Raw genomic sequence first — 24832 nt, 5'->3', positions numbered from 1 at the left:
CTGCATGTAATGGGTTGAAGGTGTTGATCTACGGAGGCAGAGATATGTTCTGTGGGGGTTTGGTAACCAGCTACAATGGGATGGCTGGGATGATTGGGTTTGTGAATTTTAGGAAGAAGGTAGAAGGTAGGGGTGCGGGGTGTTGGTGGGGTCAGGAGGTTGATGGAGTCAGGTGAAGGGTTTTGTAGGGGTTCCAGGATGGCCCCCTCGTATGCCAACCTATTCATGGGTCGCTTAGAGGAAGCCTTCTTGGTTACCCAGGCCTGCCAACCCAAAGTTTGGTACAGATTTATTGATGACATTTTCATGATCTGGACTCACAGTGAAGAAGAACTCCAGAATTTCCTCTCCAACCTCAACTCCTTTGGTTCCATCAGATTCACCTGGTCCTACTCCAAATCCCATGCCACTTTCTATGAAGTTGACCTCCACCTGTCCAATGGCCAGCTTCACATGTCCGTCCACATCAAACCCACCAACAAGCAACAGTACCTCCGTTATGACAGCTGCCACCCATTCCACATCAAACGGTCCCTTCCCTACAGCCTAGGTCTTCATGGGAAATGAATCTGCTCCAGTGTGGAATCCCTGAACCATTACACCAACAACCTGAAAACAGCTTTCGCATCCCGCAACTACCCTCTCGACCTGGTACAGAAGCAAATAACCAGAGCCACTTCCTCATCTCCTCAAACCCAGAACCTCCCACAGAAGAACCCCAAAAGTGCCCCACTTGTGACAGGATACTTTCCGGGACTCGATCAGACTCTGAATGTGGCTCTCCAGCAGGGATACGACTTCCTCAAATCCTACCCTGAAATGAGATCCATCCTTCATGAAATCCTCCCCACTCCACCAAGGGTGTCTTTCTGCCGTCCACCTAACCTTCATAACCTCTTAGTTCATCCCTATGAAATCCCCAAACCACCTTCCCTACCCTCTGGCTCCTACCCTTGTAACCGCCCCTGGTGTAAAACCTGTCCCATGCACCCTCCCACCACCACCTACTCCAGTCCTGTAACCCGGAAGGTGTACACGATCATAGGCAGAGCCACGTGTGAAAGCACCCACGTGATTTACCAATTGACCTGCCTACACTGTGAAGCTTTCTATGTGGGAACGACCAGCAACAAACTGTCCATTTGCATGAATGGACACAGGCAGACAGTGTTTAATGGTAATGAGGATCACCCTGTGGCTAAACATGCCTTGGTGCATGGCCAGCACATCTTGGCACAGTGTTACACCATCCGGGTTATCTGGATACTTCCCACTAACACCAACCTATCAGAACTCCTGAGATGGGAACTTGCCCTTCAGTATATCCTCTCTTCTCATTATCCGCCAGGCCTCAATCTCCGCTAATTTCTAATTTCAATTTGCCGCCACTCATACCTCACCTGTCTTTCAACAACATCTTTGCCTCTGTACTTCCGCCTCGACTGACATCTCTGCCCAAACTCTTTGCCTTTACAAATGTCTGCTTGTGTCTGTGTATGTGTGGATGGATATGTGTGTGTGTGCGAGTGTATACCTGTCCTTTTTTCCCCCTAAGGTAAGTCATTCCGCTCCCGGGATTGGAATGACTCCTTACCCTCTCCCTTAAAACCCACATCCTTTCGTCTTTCCCTCTCCTTCCCTCTTTCCTGACTTAGCAACTGTTGGTTGCGAAAGCTCGAATTTTGTGTGTATGTTTGTGTTTGTTTGCGTGTCTATCGACCTGCCATCACTTTCGTTCGGTAAGTCACATCATCTTTGTTTTTAGATATATTTTTCCCACGTGGAATGTTTCCCTCTATTATATTCATAACATTTTAGGTATGTAGATCTGTATATGCTGCAGCCATAATTGAGAAGAGAATGTATAAAACTTCTATAAAATTGCAGCAAGTACATTCTGTCTGCCCCTTAGTTTAGCCATTCCAGCATTTAATATTCCAAATGATCTCACTGAACTAGCTTTAAGATCTTTCAGATGTCAAGTAAGTCTGTCATCAAATGTAAGGCCCAGGCACCACCAAATTTTCAAAAGGTTAAGGGCGGTTCCTCAGATGCCTGTCTGGCACGCTACAGTCATGGTGTGAGCTATTAAAAGTAATGCACAGAGTTTTGTCTATGAAAACCTAAAAGCAGTATTCTTTACCCATTTCTCCAGCATTTTGAATATTGTCTGAAATTGAGACATGTGGTTACAGGATTGGAGGATGTACAGAAAACAGAAAAAAGTGTTCTACAGGACATTTTGTGGTGGACAAAATGTTGTTTGAAGAAACAAGGAAAGGGGAAACACTTAAAATACTTCCCTGGGGATCACCACTTACCCAAATAAAATGATATGAGAAGGCAGATACTTCTCAGTATGTAAAATATTGAATTTGTAGGAAGAATGGCAATAAAAATTGGAGATAGCCAAAAAAATCCCCGCTCATGGAGTTGATGTAAGATAATATGACTTCATGTAATATCACAAAACTCTTCTAGCTAAAAAATATATTTGCCAATTACTGCTTGCAAAGAAAACTCTCATGCATTGCTGTTTCCACATGAATAAGATTTTCAAGAGTGGAATTATACCTCCTGAACCCATACTGAGAGGAAGACAAGAGATTCTTTTATTTAGAATTACACAAGGTGGCTGATGGTCATCAGTTGAAGAGTCTTTCCTATATAGCTGGTCAGAGCCACATTGTGATAACTAGTTGGAGTTTTGTGATCCTTCCCTGTATTTAGGAGAGAGATCATGGTAGCTTCCCTCCAAGGGCTGTTATAATCTCACTCAAATGAGAGCTTATTACAAAGTTTCAGGAGGATATCTTTGAAGTGGGGATATAGTGGAGCAGCATTCCATAGTGGATTCCTAAGGGCCAACAACTGTCCTCTTTGCTATCGAGAAGGCAGATTCTGTCACATGGAGAATGAGTGATCTCTTTGTTAGTGACTAGAGGACCTGAAATGCATTCTTCATCTCTGTGTTAGTGGATTCAAAAATCAGTCTTCCATTCTACATGTTTGAGTGTGTAACCATGTATCACATTATACGTTATAATCTGCCACTCTCTGCACAATAAGCCATTGTGATACCAAAAGAGTATAATTTTGCTGTATTTCTGCCACCTGTATTTCTATCCTTCCTTCCAGATATTTTCCTAAATTACTCCCATGCCCATGTTGCCAGAGTGGGATGATTTATTTAACTTAGAAATGTTTGTTATTACCTCCATCTACTTTCTTTAATTGTTTGTCGAGTCTTCCTTTTTCTATCCAAAATAATGCTAGGTTTTCTCCTGATGGTCTCAACATGAGCCCCAGTGGTGACACATGTGTGTGCGTAATTGTGAAGACTGTTTTCTTTTCCTGAGATCTATGGGATGAATGCTCCAGCAGTGTAGTGAATCATGTTTGTGATGTCATCAGCCCACTCCCAGATGTTATCTGGGCATTCACATATCACTAGTAGGCTGTACAATGTTCAATTTGCTCTGCTCAATGCCCAGTTTCAAGGTTTCCTGTCAAGGCCTGCCATTTCTGGGAAGTGCAATGAAATTGGAAAGTGGTTGCTCAAACAAAGACTAGTACCAACTTCCCATAGAGTAGTGTCTGTAAGGGCAGGTGAACAGATGGGAAGGCTATGGGAGAGAAGGATTATGTGGTCCAATTGAACTGTGTCTCTTGGACTGTGTTTAATATATTTGTGTCCTGTCTGTGAAGCCCTGAGACAGTTGGGGGCATTAAAATCTCTGACAAGGAATAGATGAGGAAATTCTTTTATTGAATCTCTGAGAAACTCTCTGTTAAGCTTGTTATATGATACTAAATAAATAAAGTATACTGTAGTATTAGACCATACATGACTAGCCATGGTGACTGCTTATAAGTGAGTGGTGAGGGTGATAGGGCAGGTGTGATATGTCCCATTGATGACTGTCTTTTGCTCTCACCAGCAAGGTCACATTTCCTGTAGAGGGAATAGTCTCTTAGCTCAGAAGTGTCAGATTATTTAAAATAAAAGGAATCAAACATTACCTGTGGGAGATACACTTACAATTACTTATTTATGTACAGATAAAGTGGAGCATGTCACATATTATTTGATTTATTACTATTATTCCTCATCAGATGTGAGCGTCTGCAAATCAAATAATGTGTGATCTATGGGAGTTTATATTTAAATTAATTTTCAAAATATGTTTCCTGTGAAAAGCTGCCTAATGGTCTTTCCTGAGCTAGGCGTTTTTGCCTCTTCGCATGAGCTGTTAATAAGTTCACACGTCATTGTGGGATTGAAGCTATTTATCAATGAGGACTTCTTTCCTCTTCTTCACTGCCTTCATGCTGATGGAAGCCATTTATTAATAAGGGTTTTATTTTCCTCTTTCTCCCCTTCATGCTGTTTTTTCCCAGGTACCACAAAATTTTCTTTTGTTTAAAGTTTACAAAGAGGCCACCTTTTTTTGTCAGTCACCCTTCAGTGAATGTGACATGAATTGACCAGTTCATGGTGGAATAGGCTGAATAGTCATCAGCAAAGCCACCCTGCCAGTCAAATCATGCTGCGGGATCACCTGACTTGTGAGACAGAGGGCTCTTGGAGCAATGGTGGAAAAAGGCTTTCTCTTCTCTTCCAAGCTGATGTCAGAGCAGATGCTAAATCTGGCTTAATCTTCTTTACCTTTGCATTTCGCTTCTCTTTCAACAAGGGTCTGAGGCTACTAGAGCTACCTTCTCTCATCACCATGGCAGTGAGTAGTGTATATTTCTTACAAGCTCACTTCACTTTCTGATGCTGACTACACCCCCAAGCAGGTGCAAAACTGACATCAGAAGTGAGATGCCAAATTCACACTGTTCCTGGCTTTGAGATGCCACATATAAATTACTATCCACGAGTGTGTGCTTGAAACCATCATTCGGGGCCATCTGACTCTGTGATGTGGCACAGTGGATGAACGCTTTGTGCCATCGGCCCAAACTGCCTACTGCAGGCTACCCAGTGCTGCTGTCGCTACCACCACTTCCGCCACTGCTGTTGCAGTTGCACAAGGCCATCCAAAGTTGCCCACCACCTCTATCTCCTTTGAACAAGGTCACATTAAGGGTATGATGACCCAGTGCCATCCTGCCTGCAGTACCACTGCCATGTCAGTGCCTGATGCTGCCACACTGTTTGTCAGTCAGATGATGTAAGTTGAGAGCTTTGCTTTTTAGGAGAAGTCACTGCCAGGGCACAGTGCTGCCAGAGACATCAGTGAGACCTTTTTCTTATTTTATTTTTGTTTTTAAGTGTCTAGCTCTGTATGACCAAATGGAGGATCACAGAATGGGTCAGTACATGAAACTGAGATCAGAAACATAATAATACATCAAATCCACATATCATATGCAGATGACAAGCTGTAAGTATTCATTAGCATAATCAACAAGCACTCTAAGCACTCTGTTTGTTTGGTGTGTGTAATTTAAAGGGATGCCCATCACCAAGTCACAGGAACAGCTAGAGATGGATTCAGAGCTGCAAGCTATGATGGAGCAACTCTGGATGGAGAATGGAAATCTGCTGAGGCACCATAATGAGGCATTACTGAATGTGATACTCCTAAGCAGCACTGTGTCCAAAACTAGCTTCACTTCTCCATTTCTTGGGTTCCCTCAAATGGTTCCATCCAAGATTGTAATTGATGTTGCAATGGATTCAATGGTTCCCACCTTCTCATATAAAGGAAGCAAAAATATCCACACTTTCATACAGAATTCAACTGGTTTAGGGAAAATGTTCACATAGGTAGATGAAGTGTTGGTAGGAGTCACCAGCCTGATGTTGCAGGGAGAGGTTCATGCTTATGTAAATTCCATGGAAGGACTGGGAAATATCAAAGCATCTGACATCCATGCAAGGGACTGGTGGCTAGATATGGAGATAAGCACTTTTCTCAGTAAACAATAGTAACTTGCTTTCGATACAGTTGTGTGATGTTATTGTTCACTGCCTTTATTTTATTTGAGGGCTGATTAGGAGGCCTTACCTTCCAAACTCTCTTGGTTGGGTGTTAATTCACCATGTTAATGTGAAACATTATGGCACAGTAGAAACAGATTAGGTCTCAATAAGCATGGAAGCTATCGTTGACTGAAACAAAATGAGTTATTGACAGGCCCACACACAAAAGTAAGCAACTCGCTAGCTTCTGGACTGACTCTTTCTTGAGCTAGAGTACAAATCCACACAGAAAACACACACACACACACACACACACACACACACACACACACACACACACACACATGTACATACATTTACAGGTATGCCTATGCCCTTCCATGATGTTGTCTGGATGCACAGTGCCAGTGCTACATTTCGACAGGTGGACTAGACTGGGGTGGGGGTTATTTTGGGTTGGTTGGGTAGAGGGAGAGAGAGACGGGAGGTGGGAAGAGTGGTTGAGGGTGAGCGAGTGGTGATGGAACATCACTTTAGGAGGGTTGGGAAGGATCTTACACACTCCTAATCTTCCCACAACCCTCAAGAATCACCTATAAAGCAGTGTGTGCCCCTTCTTCACCCAATATCATCCCGGACTGCAACACTGAACCATATCATTTGTCAGGGCTTTGATTATCTATCAACAGGACCTGAAATGATGTACATCCTACCCAAGGTCCTCCCATGCCTCCTAAAGTGGTGTTCCATCTTCCACCCAACCTATTCAACTTTCTAGTCCATCCCTATACCAATTACTTGCCACAAGGATAATATCCTAGTGGAAGACACAGTGCATGACCTGCCCAATCAACCCACCAAGTACTTCCTGTGGTATCGATAGCTAGGATGCCATGGTGTAGCTGCCAGTTAAGTTGGCACTATGACAGACAATGATGACAGTGCCCTCTAGCAGGCACAGTTCAGCTCTATGAGCACCACTGTAGATTCTCCCCATTTTGATCAAGAGCAGACGGCTGGGACACTTCACACCTCGTTGCAAAGTAATGTATCCTTCTTGCTAGCATAAAGGTGATTTAAGTTCATACTGCAGTATCGACATGTATTACCTTAGCCTGCTCCAACTCACTTCCTTCATTCGGCCAACTTTTCTGTTTACAAGACCAGACCCACAGACCTTCCAGGCAGGATACAAAAAGATGCAATGAGGTGTGAAGTGTCCCAGTCATCTGCTCTTGATCAAAATCGGGAGAATCTACAGTGGTGCTCGTAGAGCTGAACTGCACCTGCTAGAGGGCGCTGTCATCATTGTCTGTCATAGTGCCAACTTAAATGGCAGCTACGCCATGGCATCCTAGCTATCGATACCACACTTCCTACTCCAGTTCTGTCAGAGGCTCATCCACCCATCAGAGGCCAGGCTACCTGTCAAAGCATACCAATTCTGCTGCAAACACTGCACAGCTTTTTATGTCAGTATCTCTACCAACCAGGTGTCCAACAGGATGAATGGCCACCACCTAACTGTTACCAAGAATAAAATTGACCAACTGGTGGCACAACATGCAGTTGATGCCATCATTCTCAGTTTCAATGGTTGCTTCACTGTCCAGACCCCCTGGATCCTTCCCTCCCCCACCAACTTCTCTGAAGTATACAGATGGGAACTGTCCTTGCAACACATCCTTGGCTTACATAACTGCCTTCGCCTCAGTCTCAGGTAACATACTGTCCACATATCCTCTACCCAACAGTTTCCCATTCCTCAATCCTATCACCCCCTTTCAATTCATGTCCACACATCACCTTCAGCATGCATTTCTCCCCACTGGCTCTGACAGTTGTGCATCACGTGCCTAGCATTATTTATTGGCAAACCAGCTGCCACCCTCCACCCACTAGCCACTCACAACAAACTCATCTTTCTGCCTCCCACCTCTCTCTTTCCCCGTACCCACCCCAACCTGACAACCCCTCCGTAATCTAGTCCACCTGTTGCAATGCAGCACAAGCATTGTGCATCCAGAGGCACCATGTAGGGGTGCAGCAGGCATAGGCATAGGGACATGTGTGTGTGTGTGTGTGTGTGTGTGTGTGTGTGTGTGTGTGTGTGTGTCCTCTAGAAAGGATTACTCTGAAAGCTACAAAGTTTTCTTCATTTTTTATGCATGCCTGTTGACAACTCAATGCTGCTGCTTCTTGGTGAGTAGTTTCCTTTATTCCTTAAGTATCTATATTCTACCAGAACTTTCCTAAAATATTTGTAGGCTTTCTGTTATGCACAAAACTTACAAAGATTCCTATCTCCATTACAAATATCTTTAGGATGTAGAAGGGTCTGACATCTGTGAATTTATCATAGCATTGAAAGACAAGCATTTGAAGGTGTATGCTCTTGGAAAGTGCGTAACAACTGACAAGCATCTCATTCCATCTAGCAAATGAGATCGATGTTCATTCCAATAATATCAGCCATATAGGCATAAAGCCAGTTGCTTTGGTACACCCAGAACATTTTATCTTATGGAATTTGTTATTTTTACAGGCATACATTCAGATGAGCCTTTCAACAAACAATTGTAATAGGAAGTACTAAAAGCAATGAAACTATTGACAACTGTTGCACCAGTGGGCCACTTGCAAGAATTCTGCTTTTTTTTAAAAAAAAAAAAAAAAAAAACATTGATATTACATGGAACATTATATATGAATAAATCACATATGGGATGGTTCATTTGAAAGGGCATGGCTGACTTCCTTCCCCATCCTTCCCTAATTTGATGAGACTGATGACATCATAGTTTGGTCTTTTCCCCCAAACATATTCTTCCAGAATTTGTCTAACAAACAATGATGCACCATTTCAAGGCTCTTTGGTTTTATAGAAGATGCAGCAATCATGTTATACAGGGTGAGACACTAACTATTGCCACCTATAATAACTCTGAAAGTATGACAGTAGCTGAAAAGTTTGTGGGACAAATGTTATATGGTACAATGGGGACCACAATATGACGTTGGTTTTTTGTTGCTAGGTGGGGTCATGTCAGAGATATGAAGGTCAACCTTGTTTTTTTAAATGGGATGCTATAATTTGGTACTTATTTTCTGATAGCAGGTATTGAGATGAATCCGGTGATGTGTAACAGTACGGTCTTTGTAAGTCAATGAAGGTTGAAAAGATGGCATGAATGTCCATTTACAGAAAGTGTTTGAAGTGACGACCATTGGTATCAATGCAGTGCTGCAATCTTCTCATCATGGACTGAATGGTATTCCTTATCACATTGGCACTTATTAAAGCACATGCTCTGGCAATTCTCTCTCGTATATTGTGCAAATAGTACGTATTCGCCGAATACGCCGTATCCATCTAACGTGCCATTGACATGTAAACACCATTTAATGGTTTCCCAATACAACATTAGTAGGAATGGTAAGACTAGTACCATTGAATCAAGTGAAAGTGAATGCTGTACTCCTTCAAAGAACAAGTTGATATGCTTCTCATTTATGGAGAATGCCAATGAAATTCAGTGAGAGCTAGAGACTTACATGCTGAAAGATATCCTCAACATACTCACCCTACACATCGTACATTTAAATATATGTATGATAAATTGAGAACAACTGGATCTTTAACATATAGGAAACATATCTGGCAAAGGAAAGTTACTAATGAGAAAACGGAAATTGGTACTCATGTCGCTGTGGTTCGAGATCCTTGTTTTAGTTCACACCAAATCGCAAGGGAATCTGGCATGAGCCAGAGTAGTAGTGTTAATGTTCTGCATCATCATAAATATCATCCTTACCATATCAGTCTCCACCATGAATTAACTAGTACGGATTGTATGCATTTCATTGAATTTTGCCGATGGGTTCAACTTCAGATTCAGAGGAATGACACATTTATTAATTTGATTCTATTTACTGATGATGGTACATTCACAAAGCATGGAAATGTTAATTTGCATAACATGCATTATTGGGCAACTGAAAATCCATGTTGGCTAAGTCAAGTTGCACACCAGAAACCACGGTCGGTGAATGTATGGTGTGGGATTCTGGAGGACAGAATTATAGGCCCCTATTTCATCTAAGGAAATCTTAATGGCAGGAAGTACACCACATTCCTGCAAGAAACATTAGGACTGCTATTGGAATAAATACCTTTAGGAACAAAGAACACACTGTGGTATCCACATGATGGGTACTATCTCATGTTTTATACTTGAGTCAAACTGGCACAATGTGAGTGTTTGCAAATCAATACATCATACAATTGCTTAAAATGTAAATGATGTGGGTAAGTGCAAAAAATGCAATATTATTACAGCTTAATTTCTTTATCATATCTAGTAGATCCTGTGTTTTGTGATAACGATATTTTAAACTCTAGCTCATTTCCTCCCCATTCTAACCAAATATGTGTGTCTTTGGACAAAATTTTTCTTGTGGGTCTACTCATAAGAAAAGTTAACAATGAAGGATGTTTCTCAGAGCTTTCTTGTTTAATATTATCTTTAAAGGACTCTTACATGTAAAAGTGAAACAACTGAAAATCCAGTTTGGAATACCAACAATTATGAAAGAATAGATTGCTATTCACCATGAAGATGACGCAATTAGTTGCAGACAGGAATAACAAAGAGACTGTTGCACACTAAGCTTTCAGCCAGAGCTTCTTCTGAAAAGAAAGGAAAACACACACATTCACACAAACAGGTACACTTGATGCATATGTGACAATGCTACCTCCAGCCATTCTGGGTACACTGCAACTATTTTGATGAACTAAAGCAGCAATTGAGAGTGGGGCGGGGAAGGTGGACGACTAGCAGAGTGCGTTGTGTGGGAGGAAAGAAGAACACTGACTGGTGGAGTGTGCAGGGACTAGAAGGTGACAGGATAAGCCCAAAATGGCAGAAGAGCAGCTTTGGGAGGCCGTGGTGGAGGGGAATGAGAGCAGAATAGGACCAGAGAGAGGAAAAGACTGGATGGTACACTGGCATAGAGCGGAGCACAATGAGGATGAGGCAAAATGATCTGAGAAGAGGTTATAGGACAGAGGGTCAGAAACTGTTGGATGGAGGGTACGAGGACAGTAGGTTATCATAAGTTGGGGCCAAATAATTTTGATATTCGAGACTGTGGTCTGAGGATAACTCCCATCTGAAAAGTTCAGAAAAGCTGGTGGGAAAGAAAGAATCCAAATGGTGCAGGTTGTGAGCCAGCCATTAGAATTAAGCATGTTATGTTCAGCTACAATTTTTTCCACAAGGTGGTCCACTTGGTCTTGGCCACAGTTTGGCAGTTGCCATTTGTTGTGGTAGACAGCTGGTTGTAGTCATCAATATAAAAAGCTGTGCAATGATTGCAGCAGAGCTGGTATAATAAATGGCCACTTTCACGGGTGGCCTAGCCTCTGATAGGGTAGGATAAGCTTATCACAGGACTAGGATAGGAAGTGCTGAGTGGGAGAATTAGGCAGGTCTTGCACCTGGGTCTTCCACAGGTTCAAAATGGCTCTGAGCACTATGGGACTTAACTGCTACGGTCATCAGTCCCCTAGAACTTAGAACTACTTAAACCTAACTAACCTAAGGACAGCACACAACACCCAGCCATCACGAGGCAGAGAAAATCCCTGACCCCGCCGGGAATCGAACCCGGGATCTTCCACAGGGATGTGATACCTGTGGCAAGGGACTGGGATAGGAAGTGGCATACATATGTTGTAGAAGTTGGAGGTTGGGTGGATGACAGAACAGTTGAACCAGCCCAGGGTGGTATTAGGTGATGAAGGAGGTCCCCCTTGTACCTGGATGGAGCCATCAGGAAGGAGGTGGTCAATACCCAGGAATGGAGGAAGTGGTTGGTATCCTTGATGTTGGAGGCTAGTCAATGAGGGCTGAACTTCTTTCAGTGGAGGTGCAATAACCAGCCACAATGGGGCATCCAGGATTGTTGGGTTTGTGGATTTTTAGGAGCAAGTAGGAGGTAGCTGTGGGAGGTGTCATACAGTTGAGGAGGGAAATGAATTCAGCAGAGTGGTTCTGGGGAGAGCCTAAGACTTTAAACAGGTATGGTGGTTATGTTGGACTTCTGGGATGGGATCAGTCTGGCAGAGTTTATAGGTGGAGTCAGACAACTAGCAGAGGCCTTCTGCCAGTCAGTCACTGCCATTCATTGCGACTGTGATGGAACCTTCATCTGCATATAGGATGATTAGGTGAGGATCTTTTTTGAGACTGTATGGCTTTCCTTTCTTCTGCTGATAGGTTAGTGTTCTTTGGAAGTTCGAGATACAGAATTCATGGAAGAGACAAAGGGGTGGTTAGGTGGAATGGGAGGATAGGGTCATGGCTGGATGAGGAGAGGTTGGGTTCAGTGTTGGTATTAGGTTGGCTCTGGGTGGAGGGACTGGAGTCAAAGAAGTGTCTGCATTTCAGGGTTTGGGAGAAGGAGAGTAGATCTATGAAAAATGTAACGTGGTTAAATTTTGGTGTGGGCTGAGGAATTTGGTGAATAGGTTAACAAAAATGTTCTGGGATTGTTTTGACTCTGTGGAGTGTTGATAGGGAGTTTTGAGGGATGTGGTAAGGTGAAAAGGTAAGCTAGGTATGGCCTGTGTACTATGAGGGGTTGACAAGAATGTCAGCAGGTTGGATAACTTATGGGGGACATATTTCAACTGAGGGCCAAGACACCATATCATCACTCCTTCACAACCTCAACATCTTCTCTCCCATATGCTTCACCTGCTCCTCCTCAGTCTAGTGGGCCACCTTCCTGGATGTTGACCTCCAACCCTCTGATGGCTCCATCCACACCTCTGTCAACGTTAAAGCAACCACCATGTAACAGTCTGCATTTCGACAGCAGCCATCCATTCCACACCAAAGAATCCCTCCCATACAGCTCCTGGCCACCCATGGATATCATATTTGTAGTGATAAGAACTCCCTTGCCCAGTATGTTGAAGGTCTCAAGAAGGCTTTCACAGATAGGCACTAATCTCCAAACCTAGTACACCAACAGATTTCCTGTGCCATATCCTCCACCCCAGTCCTCCCCCCCCCCCCCCCCAAATCCTTCCACATTCCCCACCCTCCAAGAATCAGTTACATAAGAGTGCCCTCCTCATTATCCAATATTGGCCCAAAATGGAACAACTGAACCACATTCTTTGTCAGGGCTTTGATTATCTCTAATAAGGCACTGTCCCTCAGACTTAGTTCTCAGACAGATTTCGCACTTCATATTCGCACACAACCCCAATCCTCCCATCAGCCTCAAGAACCAGCTTCAAAAGAGTGCCCCCTTCATAACTTAATACCATCCTGGGCTGGAAGAACTGATCTGTCACCCACCCAACCTCCACAACATCCTAGTCCATACCTACACTACTTGCAATCCCAACCTCTTGCACAGGTATCATATCCCTGTGGAAGACCTAGGTGCAAGACCTGCCCAATCCACCCACCCAGCACTTCCTATTCCAGTCCTGTCACAGGCTTATCCTACCCCACCAGAGGCTGGGCCATATGTAAAAGCAGCCATGTCATATACCAGCTGTGTGGCAATCATTGGACAGCTTTTTATATTGTTATAACTAGCAACGATCTGTTCAAATGGTTCAAATGGCTCTGAGCACTATGCGACTTAACTTCTGAAGTCATTAGTCTCCTAGAACTTAGAACTAATTAAACCTAACTAACCTAAGGACATAACACACATCCATGCCCGAGGCAGGATTCAAACCTGCGACTGCAGCGGTCGCTCGGTTCCAGACTGTAGCGCCTAAAACCCCACGGCTACTCCGGCCGGCACCAACGATCTGTCCACCAGGATGAATGGTCACTACCATACTGTGGCCAAGAGTAAAGTGGACAATCCTGTGGCACAACATGCAGCTGAACATAGCAAGCTTGATTATAATGGCTGCTTCACAACCTGAGCCATTTGGCTCCTTCCCTCCACGACCAGCTTTCCTGAACTATACAAATGGAAGGTGTCCTTATGACACATTCTATGCTAGTGAAAATACTGTGGCCTGAAGATAGGATAACTTACTGTCCCTGCACCTTCCAACCAAAAGTTTCTGCCCTTTTCGTCCTATAGACCAACTCATGCCCCCTCATCCTCATTGAGGACTGCTCTCTGTCTGTGTACCCACCAATCTTTTCCCCTCTCTGTTCCTTTCGTTCTCCACTTGCTGTTCCCTCCCTCCTTCCACCCCCCTCCCACACAGCCACCCAATAGTGCCCCTAATAACCTTGTCCTGCTGATTTCTATTTGCTGCATGCTCTGCTAGACAATGATCTTCTCTTTCCCCACCCGTACTCTGCTATCGCTCACCCTTCCTTCCTCCACTCCCAATTGCTGCTTTATTTTGATACAATAGTCACAGTTTTCCCAGAACAACTGGCAATAGTTGTTATGTTGTGTGTGTGTGAGGTGTGCCAGCTTGTGTGAATGTGTGTGTATGTGCGTGTTTTCCTTTCTTTTTTGAAGAAGGCTTTGGCTGAAAGCTTAGTGTGCAACAGTCTGTCTTGTTGTGCCAGTATGCAACTCAACGCGTCATCTTTAAGGTTAATATCCTTCTCATAATTGGTGATATTTCAAACTGGACTTTAATTGTTTGATTTTGCCTAACAGCTTTCCTTCCATCCCACAATCTGGTGATGTTTTCCGTTGTTATTATTATCTAAAGTATCACTCTACTCATTGTACTGAGCCATGCCATATCAATGGTTTCATCCAAGCACAACACATGGCTATGTGACCATGTGGGTTGTTGGTGCAGCTTCTCATACCCCAAATTCTTCCTATTGATAATTAAATGATTGCTACTTATCTCATTTCCACCATCATTCTTGCATATTTTCACATGTTATTTTCCACAATTACCTGTGCCACACGAACTTGTGAAACTCGACCTAACATATCCCCCATCCCTCCATCTCTTTTTACATTTCTTACATATCTTCTTGTGTGTATTTTTATGTATTTTCAAGTATTGGTGCGAATTTTGGAATATTTTTATGTGTTTGTGGGTAATTTTGTGTGTCTGTATGTATTTTTATGCATCTTTTTCAGTTATCCAGGTCCTCTCACAACCACCTAATGCCTTCACCTCCCGTTTCCCCAACACCATCCTTGTCACAATGACCCCTGCTCTAGTTTCTGCACCAATTCATAAAAGTATCCCTTTCACTGGCTGAACCCAGGTTCACATCCTGTTACTCAAATAATGCCTAAACAAAAATTTCTTCCTTTGGAAATACCCTTCCTAATGCCTGCACCTCACCAACATCATATTGCAAAAACACATATCCATGGTACAAGGAAGTAAGAACCATCTCTACTCTCCCAGCAAGAGAGACAACTACTATGCATTCCCTACTACAGGCATCACATCTCTGAAACTATATCCCTTGCTTTCCAGCACCCAGAAGAGAATTCTAGGCACTACCTTCATAAGTTATCCAACCTACTGATTTTATAATGCTGGGTTGGGGCACCACTATTCAACCACTGTCCTACTCACAGCATTCCTCCTTTTCAACCCCACACAGCACCCAGACCATGCCTAGCTGACATTTTCACCTTACCACATCTCTCAAAACTCCCTATCAACACACCACCAAAACTTGAGCCGAAACAATTCAGGAACACTGTTGTTAATCTTTCTACCAAAATCATCAGCCCCACAGAAATTTCAGTCCTACCCAAAGGCTGCAGTTTCAGCCCTGTACCCAGATTTAACCATGTTGCACTTGTCAAAGATCTACTCTCCTTCTCCCAATCGCTGCAATGGAAACACTTCTTTGTCACCAATCCCTTCAACTAGAGACAACCTATTCCCAACACTGAACCCTGCATCTCCCAGTTCATACTACCATCTAACCTTGATCCTCCACCCCTCCACACTCCCACCTAACTGTTATCTAGTCACCTTCCAGGAATTCCTTATACCTGACATTTAGCCTCTCCATCCTTCCCCAAGTGCCTTCCAAAGGACACCGACTTGTTAACAGAGAAAAGGACAATCATACACAACCTCAAAACACATCCTCACTCAATCACCCTACCTGCAGACAAGGGTCTCACCACAGACATTTTGAACTGCAGTGACTGCCTGGTGAATGGCCTCTGCCATTGTCTGACTCCTCCACCTATAAACTCTGCCAGAGTAATCCAAACCCTGAAGTCCAACGTAAACTCCAGTCCCTGCTTAAAGCTTTAGGTCCTTTTCAGAATCTCTTGCCAGAAGTCCAGCATAACCTCAAATCCCTGCTTAAAGCCTTAGATCCTTTCCAGAATCTCTCACCTAAATCCATTTCCCTCCTCACATCCATGACACCCCACACACCCAACTTCTATACATGTCCCCCAAAATCCACAAACTCATTAATTGTGCATGCCCCATTATAACTGGTTATTGTGTCCCCACTGAAAGAATTTTGGCCCTCATTGGCCAACAGCTCCAACCAACTGCCCAAAATGTAAAGGAAAGCTTTGTAGCGTCCCAAAACCACAAACCGCAGTTCATTGATGATATCTTCATTATTTCGACTCAGGACCAAGACACCCTATCTTTGGACCTTCACAACCTCAACACCATCTCTCCCATCCACTTAACATGGTCCTCCTCTACATAGTGTGCACTTCCTTGATGGTGACCTCCTCCTCTCTGATGGCTCCATCTGCTCCTCTGTCCACATTAAACCCAGAATACCTGCATTTTGACAGCTTCCATTGCTTCCACACCAAAAAAGCAGCCATGTCATATATCAGCTCTGCTTCAATCATTGCACAGGTTTTATATTGTGATGGTTACCAACCATCTGATCACCAGGATGAATGTCACAAACAAGCTGTGGCAAGGAGCAAAGTGGACCACCCTGTGGCACAACGTTCAGCAGAACATAACATGGTTGATTTTAATGGCTGCCTCACAACTGGGGCCATCTGGATCCTCCCCTCTACCACCAGTTTTTCTGAACTGTGCAGCTGGAGTTATCCTTACAACACATTCTCCATTCTTGAAATTATCTAGCCTTAGCTTACGATAACCTATTGTACCCACCCAATAGTTTCTGCCCCCTTTGTCCTACAACCTCCTCCTAATTTATATCCCCTAACCCTCACTGTGTGCCACTCTTTGCCAATGAATTCACCAGTCTTTTCTACTCTCTGTTCCTCCTCTTCCTTTGACTCCCCCATCTCCGCCCCAACTCCCCGGACCCCACAGCCTCCCAATGCTGCCGCTGGTAGCCTTGTCCTGCCACCTTCTTGTCCCTGCTTGCTCCACCAGAAAGTTCTCTACTCTTTACGCCCCCACACTCTTGATATCCCTCTCCCTGCCCTGCCCCACTCCCGATTGGTGCTTTCATTCCACGCAACAGTTTCAGCCTGGCCAGAGGAGCCAGAGATAGCAGTCTTGTGTGCATAAGATGTGAATGTTTGTGTGGTTTTGTTTGTCTTCTGAAGAAGAATTTGGCTGAAACAGTCTTTTTGTTATGCCTGTCTCCACCTTAACATGTCATCTATATGGTGAGCAGGAATCTATCCTTTTCATAAATGTAAATAATCATTAGAAAATATGATTACAAATTTGTCTTATGGCTAAGTTATCATCATGCTACTTACTCCAAAGTTGTCCTTGTTATTTGTTTTGAAAATAAGACATTCCATATATCTCAAGAACTTTGTGATGATTAAAAGTTGCCATTAGCTGCATAGGATTTATTTTTAAAATTTAATATGCTACAAGGGCTTGATGAGACATAAGGTTTCATAATATTTTATGTGAAAACTCTTAAAGCTATTTTAATAAAACATCTTTATTCTTCATGTCTACATATTTGCAGCCCTCTGCCACTAGAGGGCTCTGAATTGTAGTGTGCAACATGGCAGTGTGTAATAAACTACGAGGGTTGACTGAAAAGTAATGCCTCCACCTTCGTAACTCTTCAACAGTTGGCAGCATTGGTATGTGGCAGGTACTGGCTTGTTCCGTAGACTCTTCTCTACAGCTCCAGTTGGCAGGAAGCCTTAGCACTGAACGGTTGTGTTGTTATAGTGTAAAGTATGGAACCCTGTGCAGACGGTTGCTCAATGCGATTTAAGCAACGTGCAGTCATTAAATTCTTGACAGGAGACGGTGTCACCCCAAAGGAGATTCATCAGACATTGGAAGCAGTTTATGGTGATTGTGTTAATGTGAGTACTGTGCATCACTGGGCGAGAAAGCTTAAAGATGTTGAGGCAGGAACATCTGACCTGCGTGGCAAACAAAGAGTTGGATGTCCTGTGACAGCAACCACCGAGTTTCACAAGCAAAATGTTGACAGATTGATTCAGGATGGTTGTCGTATCACTCAGAGAGAAATTGCTAGCACAACTGGCATTTCACATAAATGTGTGGGTCACATTATTGCTTTGCTTGGCTATCGGAAGACTTGTGCATGATGGGTACCCCAGATGCTGACTCCTGAAACGAAAGCACATAGACTTGAAATTTGTGAGGAACTCCTCTCATGTTACAAAAATGAAGACGCACAGTACTCACATCACCACAATCACCATACACTGCTTTCATTCTCTGATGAATTCAATGACTGCACATTGCTTAAATCACATTGACAAACCGTACGTGCAGGGTTCCATATTTTACACTGTAACAATACAATCATTCAATACTAAGGCTCCCTGCCAACTGGAGCTGAAGAGAAGAGGCTATGGAACAAGCCAGTACCTACCACATACCAATGCTACCAACTGTTAAAGAGTTAGGAAAGTGGAGGCATTACTTTTCAGTCAACCCTCGTATATCGGTGTGTGAGAGACAGCATGATATAATAGAGTTTTGAATTTGAGGAGTTTGTCCATGCCTGGACACCCTCTCCTTCAGCATGGCAATGCCAGACCACACATGAGTGCTGCAGCATCTGCAACAATCTGATGCTTTGGGTTCACTGTCATCAATCATCTTCCATACAGTCCTAACTTGGATCCATCCAATTTTTATCTGTTTCCAAAATGTAAATAAAAGCTTCTAGGCCTTTAATTTGGTAGTAATTAAGCAGTGGAAGCAGAGATGAGGGTGTGGCTCCATCAGCATGATCAAACATTCAACAGTGATGGTATCAACAAACTAGTGTTTTTTGGGAGAATGTGTGCATTGCCAGGGTCACTATGTTGAGGAATAAATACATAAATATGAAGATTAAAGATGTAGAACATTAATAACATTTGTTTTATTTAAAAAGGTTTAAGAGCTTTCACATAAAAAATTCTGAGGCATTATTTTTGACTATGCCTTCATAGACTGGTATTGGGCTTCATGGCTATCTCCAGTGGCACCCTGTAAATATCCTTATGTCACATCAGCAATATTTAGTAAACTCGGGGCCTACTAGAATTGTCCATGTGACATAAGGATACTTACTGTGTCATCAAAGATGGACATTAGGCCTGTCTCATACTAGTTGAACATAATAAATTTTAGAAGTAAATCCCATGCTCCTGATTTTGACTTTAAGGCATCATAAGGTTCCAGAGACCTATGCAAGCTACATAGCACCATGTCTATAGAACATTCAATGTAGATACACATTTTCCCAAATGATGGTCGTAGAAGGAGAGAGGGAGATGGGGGTGTGAAAAAGTTTTAATTGTTTATATTATTTTACAAAATATCAAGACAGAATTGTTATTATAATTACTAACCCTTCAATTTATTGTATTGCAAGACGCAACACCCAGCATAAATTTCTGTTGCATTTAGTAGCAGCAATGGAGACATAGTTTAAATGTAAGTAGCTGCTCATAAATAAAGTAGGAGGACTTACATCTTAATCTTACCTTATACAGTGCTTACCACACTAAACCTAATCATCTATGCTGCCATCCAAAATTAAAGCAATAAACTGCTCTTTCCCTGTCCTATGTCTAACGCATGATATAATCACACAAACTGTCAACCAGATGTTTGTATGGTCATATTCTGCATGGAAGATGACATTCTGGTCAATGGACAATCATGCCAATTATGACGTCATGGCACTTCTGTAACAAGGTAGTGTTTGCTGCATAGCCCTCCATCCACAATCACTGTGTATACGGGGAAGAGACCGATACTGAGAAGGATCCCTAGTGGTGTTGGCAGGGATTATGTTGACCACATGAACCCCTCTTAATGAAACTGTACAGATGAATCGAGAAGGTTTAACTGCTGTTATGTATTGTGACAAGATATTGGGACATCATTTGTGGTTGTTGCAAGATGCTGTGAGCCCTGGCTTTGTATTGATTGATGATAATGCTCCACTTTATAGAGCATGAGTGGTTGGTGTTTTCTTGGAAATGGAAGATATTGCACACATAGTGTGTCCTGCTCGCTCTCCAGATTTGAATCCCATAGAGCATGTCTGGGATGCACTAGGGAGTTGGCTTGCATCACATCAGCATTCATCAACCCTTCTCCAAGACTGTGAGCAGCACTTCAGGAAGAATAGGTGTGATTGCCTCAATATAAGATTGGTAACATCATTCACTGCATGCCCCATCATCAACAGGCTTGCGTTCCTGCCAGAGGTGGTCGCACCCCATACTGAGCACAGAACCCAGTTGGAATGTGCATGCAAATCCGTTAAGATGGAAAAAATGAAGAACATTTCTGTATACTGTTATGCATGTTGCAGTTGTTTACCTTCTGTATTCTTTACAGTGGTTCTGCTTTACTGTCACCTATTAATGCTGTTTTGAGACAAAATAAATGTAACCTTTCAAAATATCCATTTGTTGCTTTAATTTTGGACACCAGCATACATCTATACATTGTTCAGAAAGAAAGATTTTTCCATTTGTCTCAATATGAGTTCAAATTTCCTTGATTTTACTGTCATGGTCATTTATTGATATATACATGGGAGAAAGTGAGATCAAAATATTGTTTTCAAGCATAGCTGTCATGAAAAATGACAAGTCAAAGATATTTAAATGCTCTTGGGCTAATAGCTTATGATAAAACCATCTTTTGAATAATTAGTGCTGTTAATATTGGTTTATCCTCACCTGGTTAAGAAGGATATCTAGCATCAGAATACAGCACGACAAATTTCGTTCTGCATCAGTCTCAAAATGCATGTGTCTCATAGCAGGTAATTCTTCATCAGAAAATCCAGATGTATTCCCAGATTCATCTTCCACAACTGGAGCTGTTAAAAGAACTATACATTAAAAATGTTAACTAATATCATCTTTTGATGATTTTTGTCCTTCTCTCTCTATAAAAAGGAAAGTAAGAAAAAGAGCAAAGGAAGGAAAGTTAACTAATGGTTGGGATTTAGGAGAAGGTGTTCTGGTTTAAGGGAAACTGATGTTAATTTATCTGAATAAATTGTCAGTACCAGTTTCAAGCAATTAAAAATACAGATAGATAGATTTAGTAAAATACTGCAGACCTGATTACTGTATTACCTTCGTTACCAATTCTATGTTGTTCAGCAGCCATGGCTGGAAAGACAGTATCAATGGGAATGCATGCACAACTTACGCATGAAAAGTCGACTTTGGTAATGCAACATCTCACACACTGGAAGTGCTATTCAATAGCAAAAATGGAAATAACAGCTGGAATTCTGGATCAATTTTGTATGAATGTGATAAAAGCTAAATACCATTAAATAAATGAAATGAAACTAATTTTTATGTTTAAATTGTTTGTTGTCTCAATATTTGTTAACTATTCTTAATTAATTATAGTTGCAATTTACCTTGTTTCCTTCATCTAAAGTGTATACTTTTCAGTAGAACTGTGATGCAAGGGTAACAATAGTTATCACGGGAAAATAAAATCTCAACAAAATGCACACAGGAGTGCAGACATTTTATAGATGTGCTGAAAACATGTCTCAAGGTGGGTGTGCTCCACAATAAAAACAAAAGTCCTCCCTTCCTGTTGCGTACATCAACTTCAATAGAGTTGGAGGTCAAAAAATATGTTAAATTAATTGTACTACAATGAAAATAAAATGAAGATATGTGGCAACTACAAAATAATAGCTATATTACTGGGAACACAACTGGGATATAATGAAGTAAGCATGTTTTCTTTGTGAGTGGAATAGTCAGTACCATAACTCTTAATATCTGAAAAAGGAATGGCCTGAGTGTGGGTGAAAAGTGGCAAATAAAAGTGCAACATGAAATTCTGGATACTCATGAAGATATACTACTTCCACCACTTCACACTTAACTTGACTTAATAAAACAATTCTGAAGTGTTATGCATCAATCAAGCCAGGGTATGCATATTTGACTGAACAATTCCCTTTCATTTTATCTCTGAAGATAAAGGGATGTGTATTTGTAGACTCAAAATGCAAAGATATTCTGGAACATGAACAGGTTGGAATACACTTCACTACAGAAGGGAAGAGGGTTTTGGTATGTCTCAAGAAGGTAATGGAAAAGTTTATCAAAACAAGAAATACTACAAATGAAAGGTGATTGACAGACAAAAGAATATCAGACTGTATGGTGCAACATTTCTTTGGAGGTACATTTGATTAACTCACTTCTGGAAGGCTTTACAGAATGCTGTAGTGACATACTGGGTGAAGTTGGTGATATGTTCTCTAAAGTCATTTTGACTACAGAAGTGTCATATGAAAGGAAACAACTACCTTCTATGTTGGCAGATTATTGCTGGTGGATGGTTTGAGACAAGGAAGGCACTCACTGCAAAATAAAAAAAATAAGGTGTATTATTTTATGGTGGCTAATGTGTGTCAATTCTGTGTTATGTTCATGTAGAATAAATGCTAGAAAGTGAATAAAATGTCGTTACTGTGTCATATGTTGGTTTCATCCTTGATGTGACAGACTTACTCACACAACAAAAAGTGGATGGTTCTCAAATACTTGTCAATGTGCCTTGAACTATACTAGTAATATTGTTGAGCTCTGTTTGTTTTGTATACTGTTGTACAGCAGTTATAACTGATGGCTAGTGACATGCAGGTTATTAGTTAACTTCCCATCTCCTGCAAATATTTATCATTTAACATGTGTAATTTTTTGAAGGTTCTAGCACTTAATTACTGATATAATACTGGAATTTGCTATAACTATGTATGTGTATATTAATAGGAGCAATCTCTGCTGAGGAAGGCAGTTAAGTTTCATCTGAAGTTACATGTGTGCTAAATAAACATGCTTTCAGTGTGAAGTGTCAGTTGTTGTTAGTGACCCCGATCTCATTGCTGGCATTTTATTCTGGATTCTATGTGATATAGTTTGGTGGATAAACTGGGTGTGAATTTTAGCATGCCTCCATTTTGACTATAACGACCCACTACCTTGACTGGTAGGAACCCAAGTATGAATAGTACATTCCTCCCGTGGTTCACATTGTCAAGGTAGTAATGGATTAAAAAAGGTGGCAGTGAGTCAGATGGACATGAGGTATCCAACAGTGTTTTTGGGAGATGTTGACGAAGATCTGAAGAAATGTCCAAAGTGATTTTACCAAGCTGTTAAGTACTACTGGTGGAATGATATATCATGTCTTACCAATGTCTACTTATACTTAGATATTGTAAGTCATCAGTGGCTTGAAAACAACACAGAAAAGCTCAAGAGCTGGAAAAAAATTCAGGTAGGGGAAAAATAAGACAAATGACAACCAGTCTATTTAAGCACACCACCACAACAAATTACTTTATCAAGTGGTGCCAGCACAATGAGGCAATGAAGCAGGAAAAAGTACACTGAAGCTTGAAGTGTGGCAAAATTTTTTGGACATTTGGTTTCTGGTGTAATAGTTCTGTTTATTTCATTCCTTTGCCCAAGTGATAATAGTTCTTATGGTATCCATCCATGTGCAGCACCACAAGCAACCACACTCAGGTGGTTTGCACACTGTCTAATGGAGCATTGCTGTATGCCACAGACTTGGCTCACTCCAAAAACACAATTCTCACTCTCAGTATAATAAAGTATGTAAATAATACAAATAAAAGGAATTTTATCAGTTGCTAGTGGAAAAACACAAAAGGAAAAGACTCTAGGAAGCTGGTTTGGAACACATTCCAAAAAAGGGGAAGTTGGCTACATTGAAATAACACCAACAGAAATGAGTGGAATAATGCTGCATATGATTGCTGTAATGCTGTTGTGTCACTGATTTATTAGTGTAATGCAACAGAATGATACTATATTTCTTGTGAAGAGTACAGCACTGTCACTACCTTGACCTACCCATAAAAAGGAACTGGAATAAAATAGATGTAAATGAAACTAATGTTTTATGCTGACAACAACACATGATATAAGATTGCATGAACTTCTCTTTGTGCATTACAATGAGTGAAATAACTTGCATCTGATTCAAAATTTTGAGGATATCTTATTTCATGCCTGTTTCCAGAATTGAATCTGTAATCCTACTAACTAGTTTAAAAGTGGAAGTAATATTGTAGTTTGACTTATGATGAGCAGTCTGTGTACTTAATGAAGTGCCATGAACCAAATGAGCAATCCAATTGGAAGAAACTGGACACTGATGCAGCTTCTTGGAGACACTCAATCAGCAGATACAATGTTGTTCATCCAAAGAGGTCTTGTTGCAAGACTTTATTAAACATATTTCCTACTACAGAGAAACAAATACAGTCTCTCCAGAGCAATCCAAAGTCATTTTGTCTTAAGAACTGTAGAGGAAAACTTCTAAATAGACCTCATGGTACTTCATGTATGGATAAAGATTTATACATTTCCAGTTTCCTTATGGGAGTTGTAACATTCCAAGTCATATCTGCATTCTGGGATTATGTCAGGCTGAGTGCAGCACTTAAGTAATGTGCGAGCGGCGAGAGC

At 41.7% G+C, this 24832-nt stretch overlaps 1 protein-coding gene across 1 annotated transcript in view; it reads right to left on the bottom strand.

Annotated features, from left to right (window-relative positions):
• Positions 1-24832, bottom strand: part of LOC124554918 (protein unc-79 homolog) — an 859177-nt gene that overhangs the window by 611255 nt on the left and 223090 nt on the right. Inside the window, exon 14 of the mRNA XM_047128608.1 lies at positions 21026-21168. Coding sequence (XP_046984564.1) covers positions 21026-21168 — 143 coding nt within the window. The remainder of the gene's footprint in view (positions 1-21025; positions 21169-24832) is intronic.

The sequence above is a fragment of the Schistocerca americana genome, chromosome X, assembly GCF_021461395.2.
Source record: "Schistocerca americana isolate TAMUIC-IGC-003095 chromosome X, iqSchAmer2.1, whole genome shotgun sequence".
In the NCBI taxonomy this organism is placed as follows: domain Eukaryota; kingdom Metazoa; phylum Arthropoda; class Insecta; order Orthoptera; family Acrididae; genus Schistocerca; species Schistocerca americana.
This window is presented reverse-complemented; position numbering and strand designations above follow the sequence as displayed.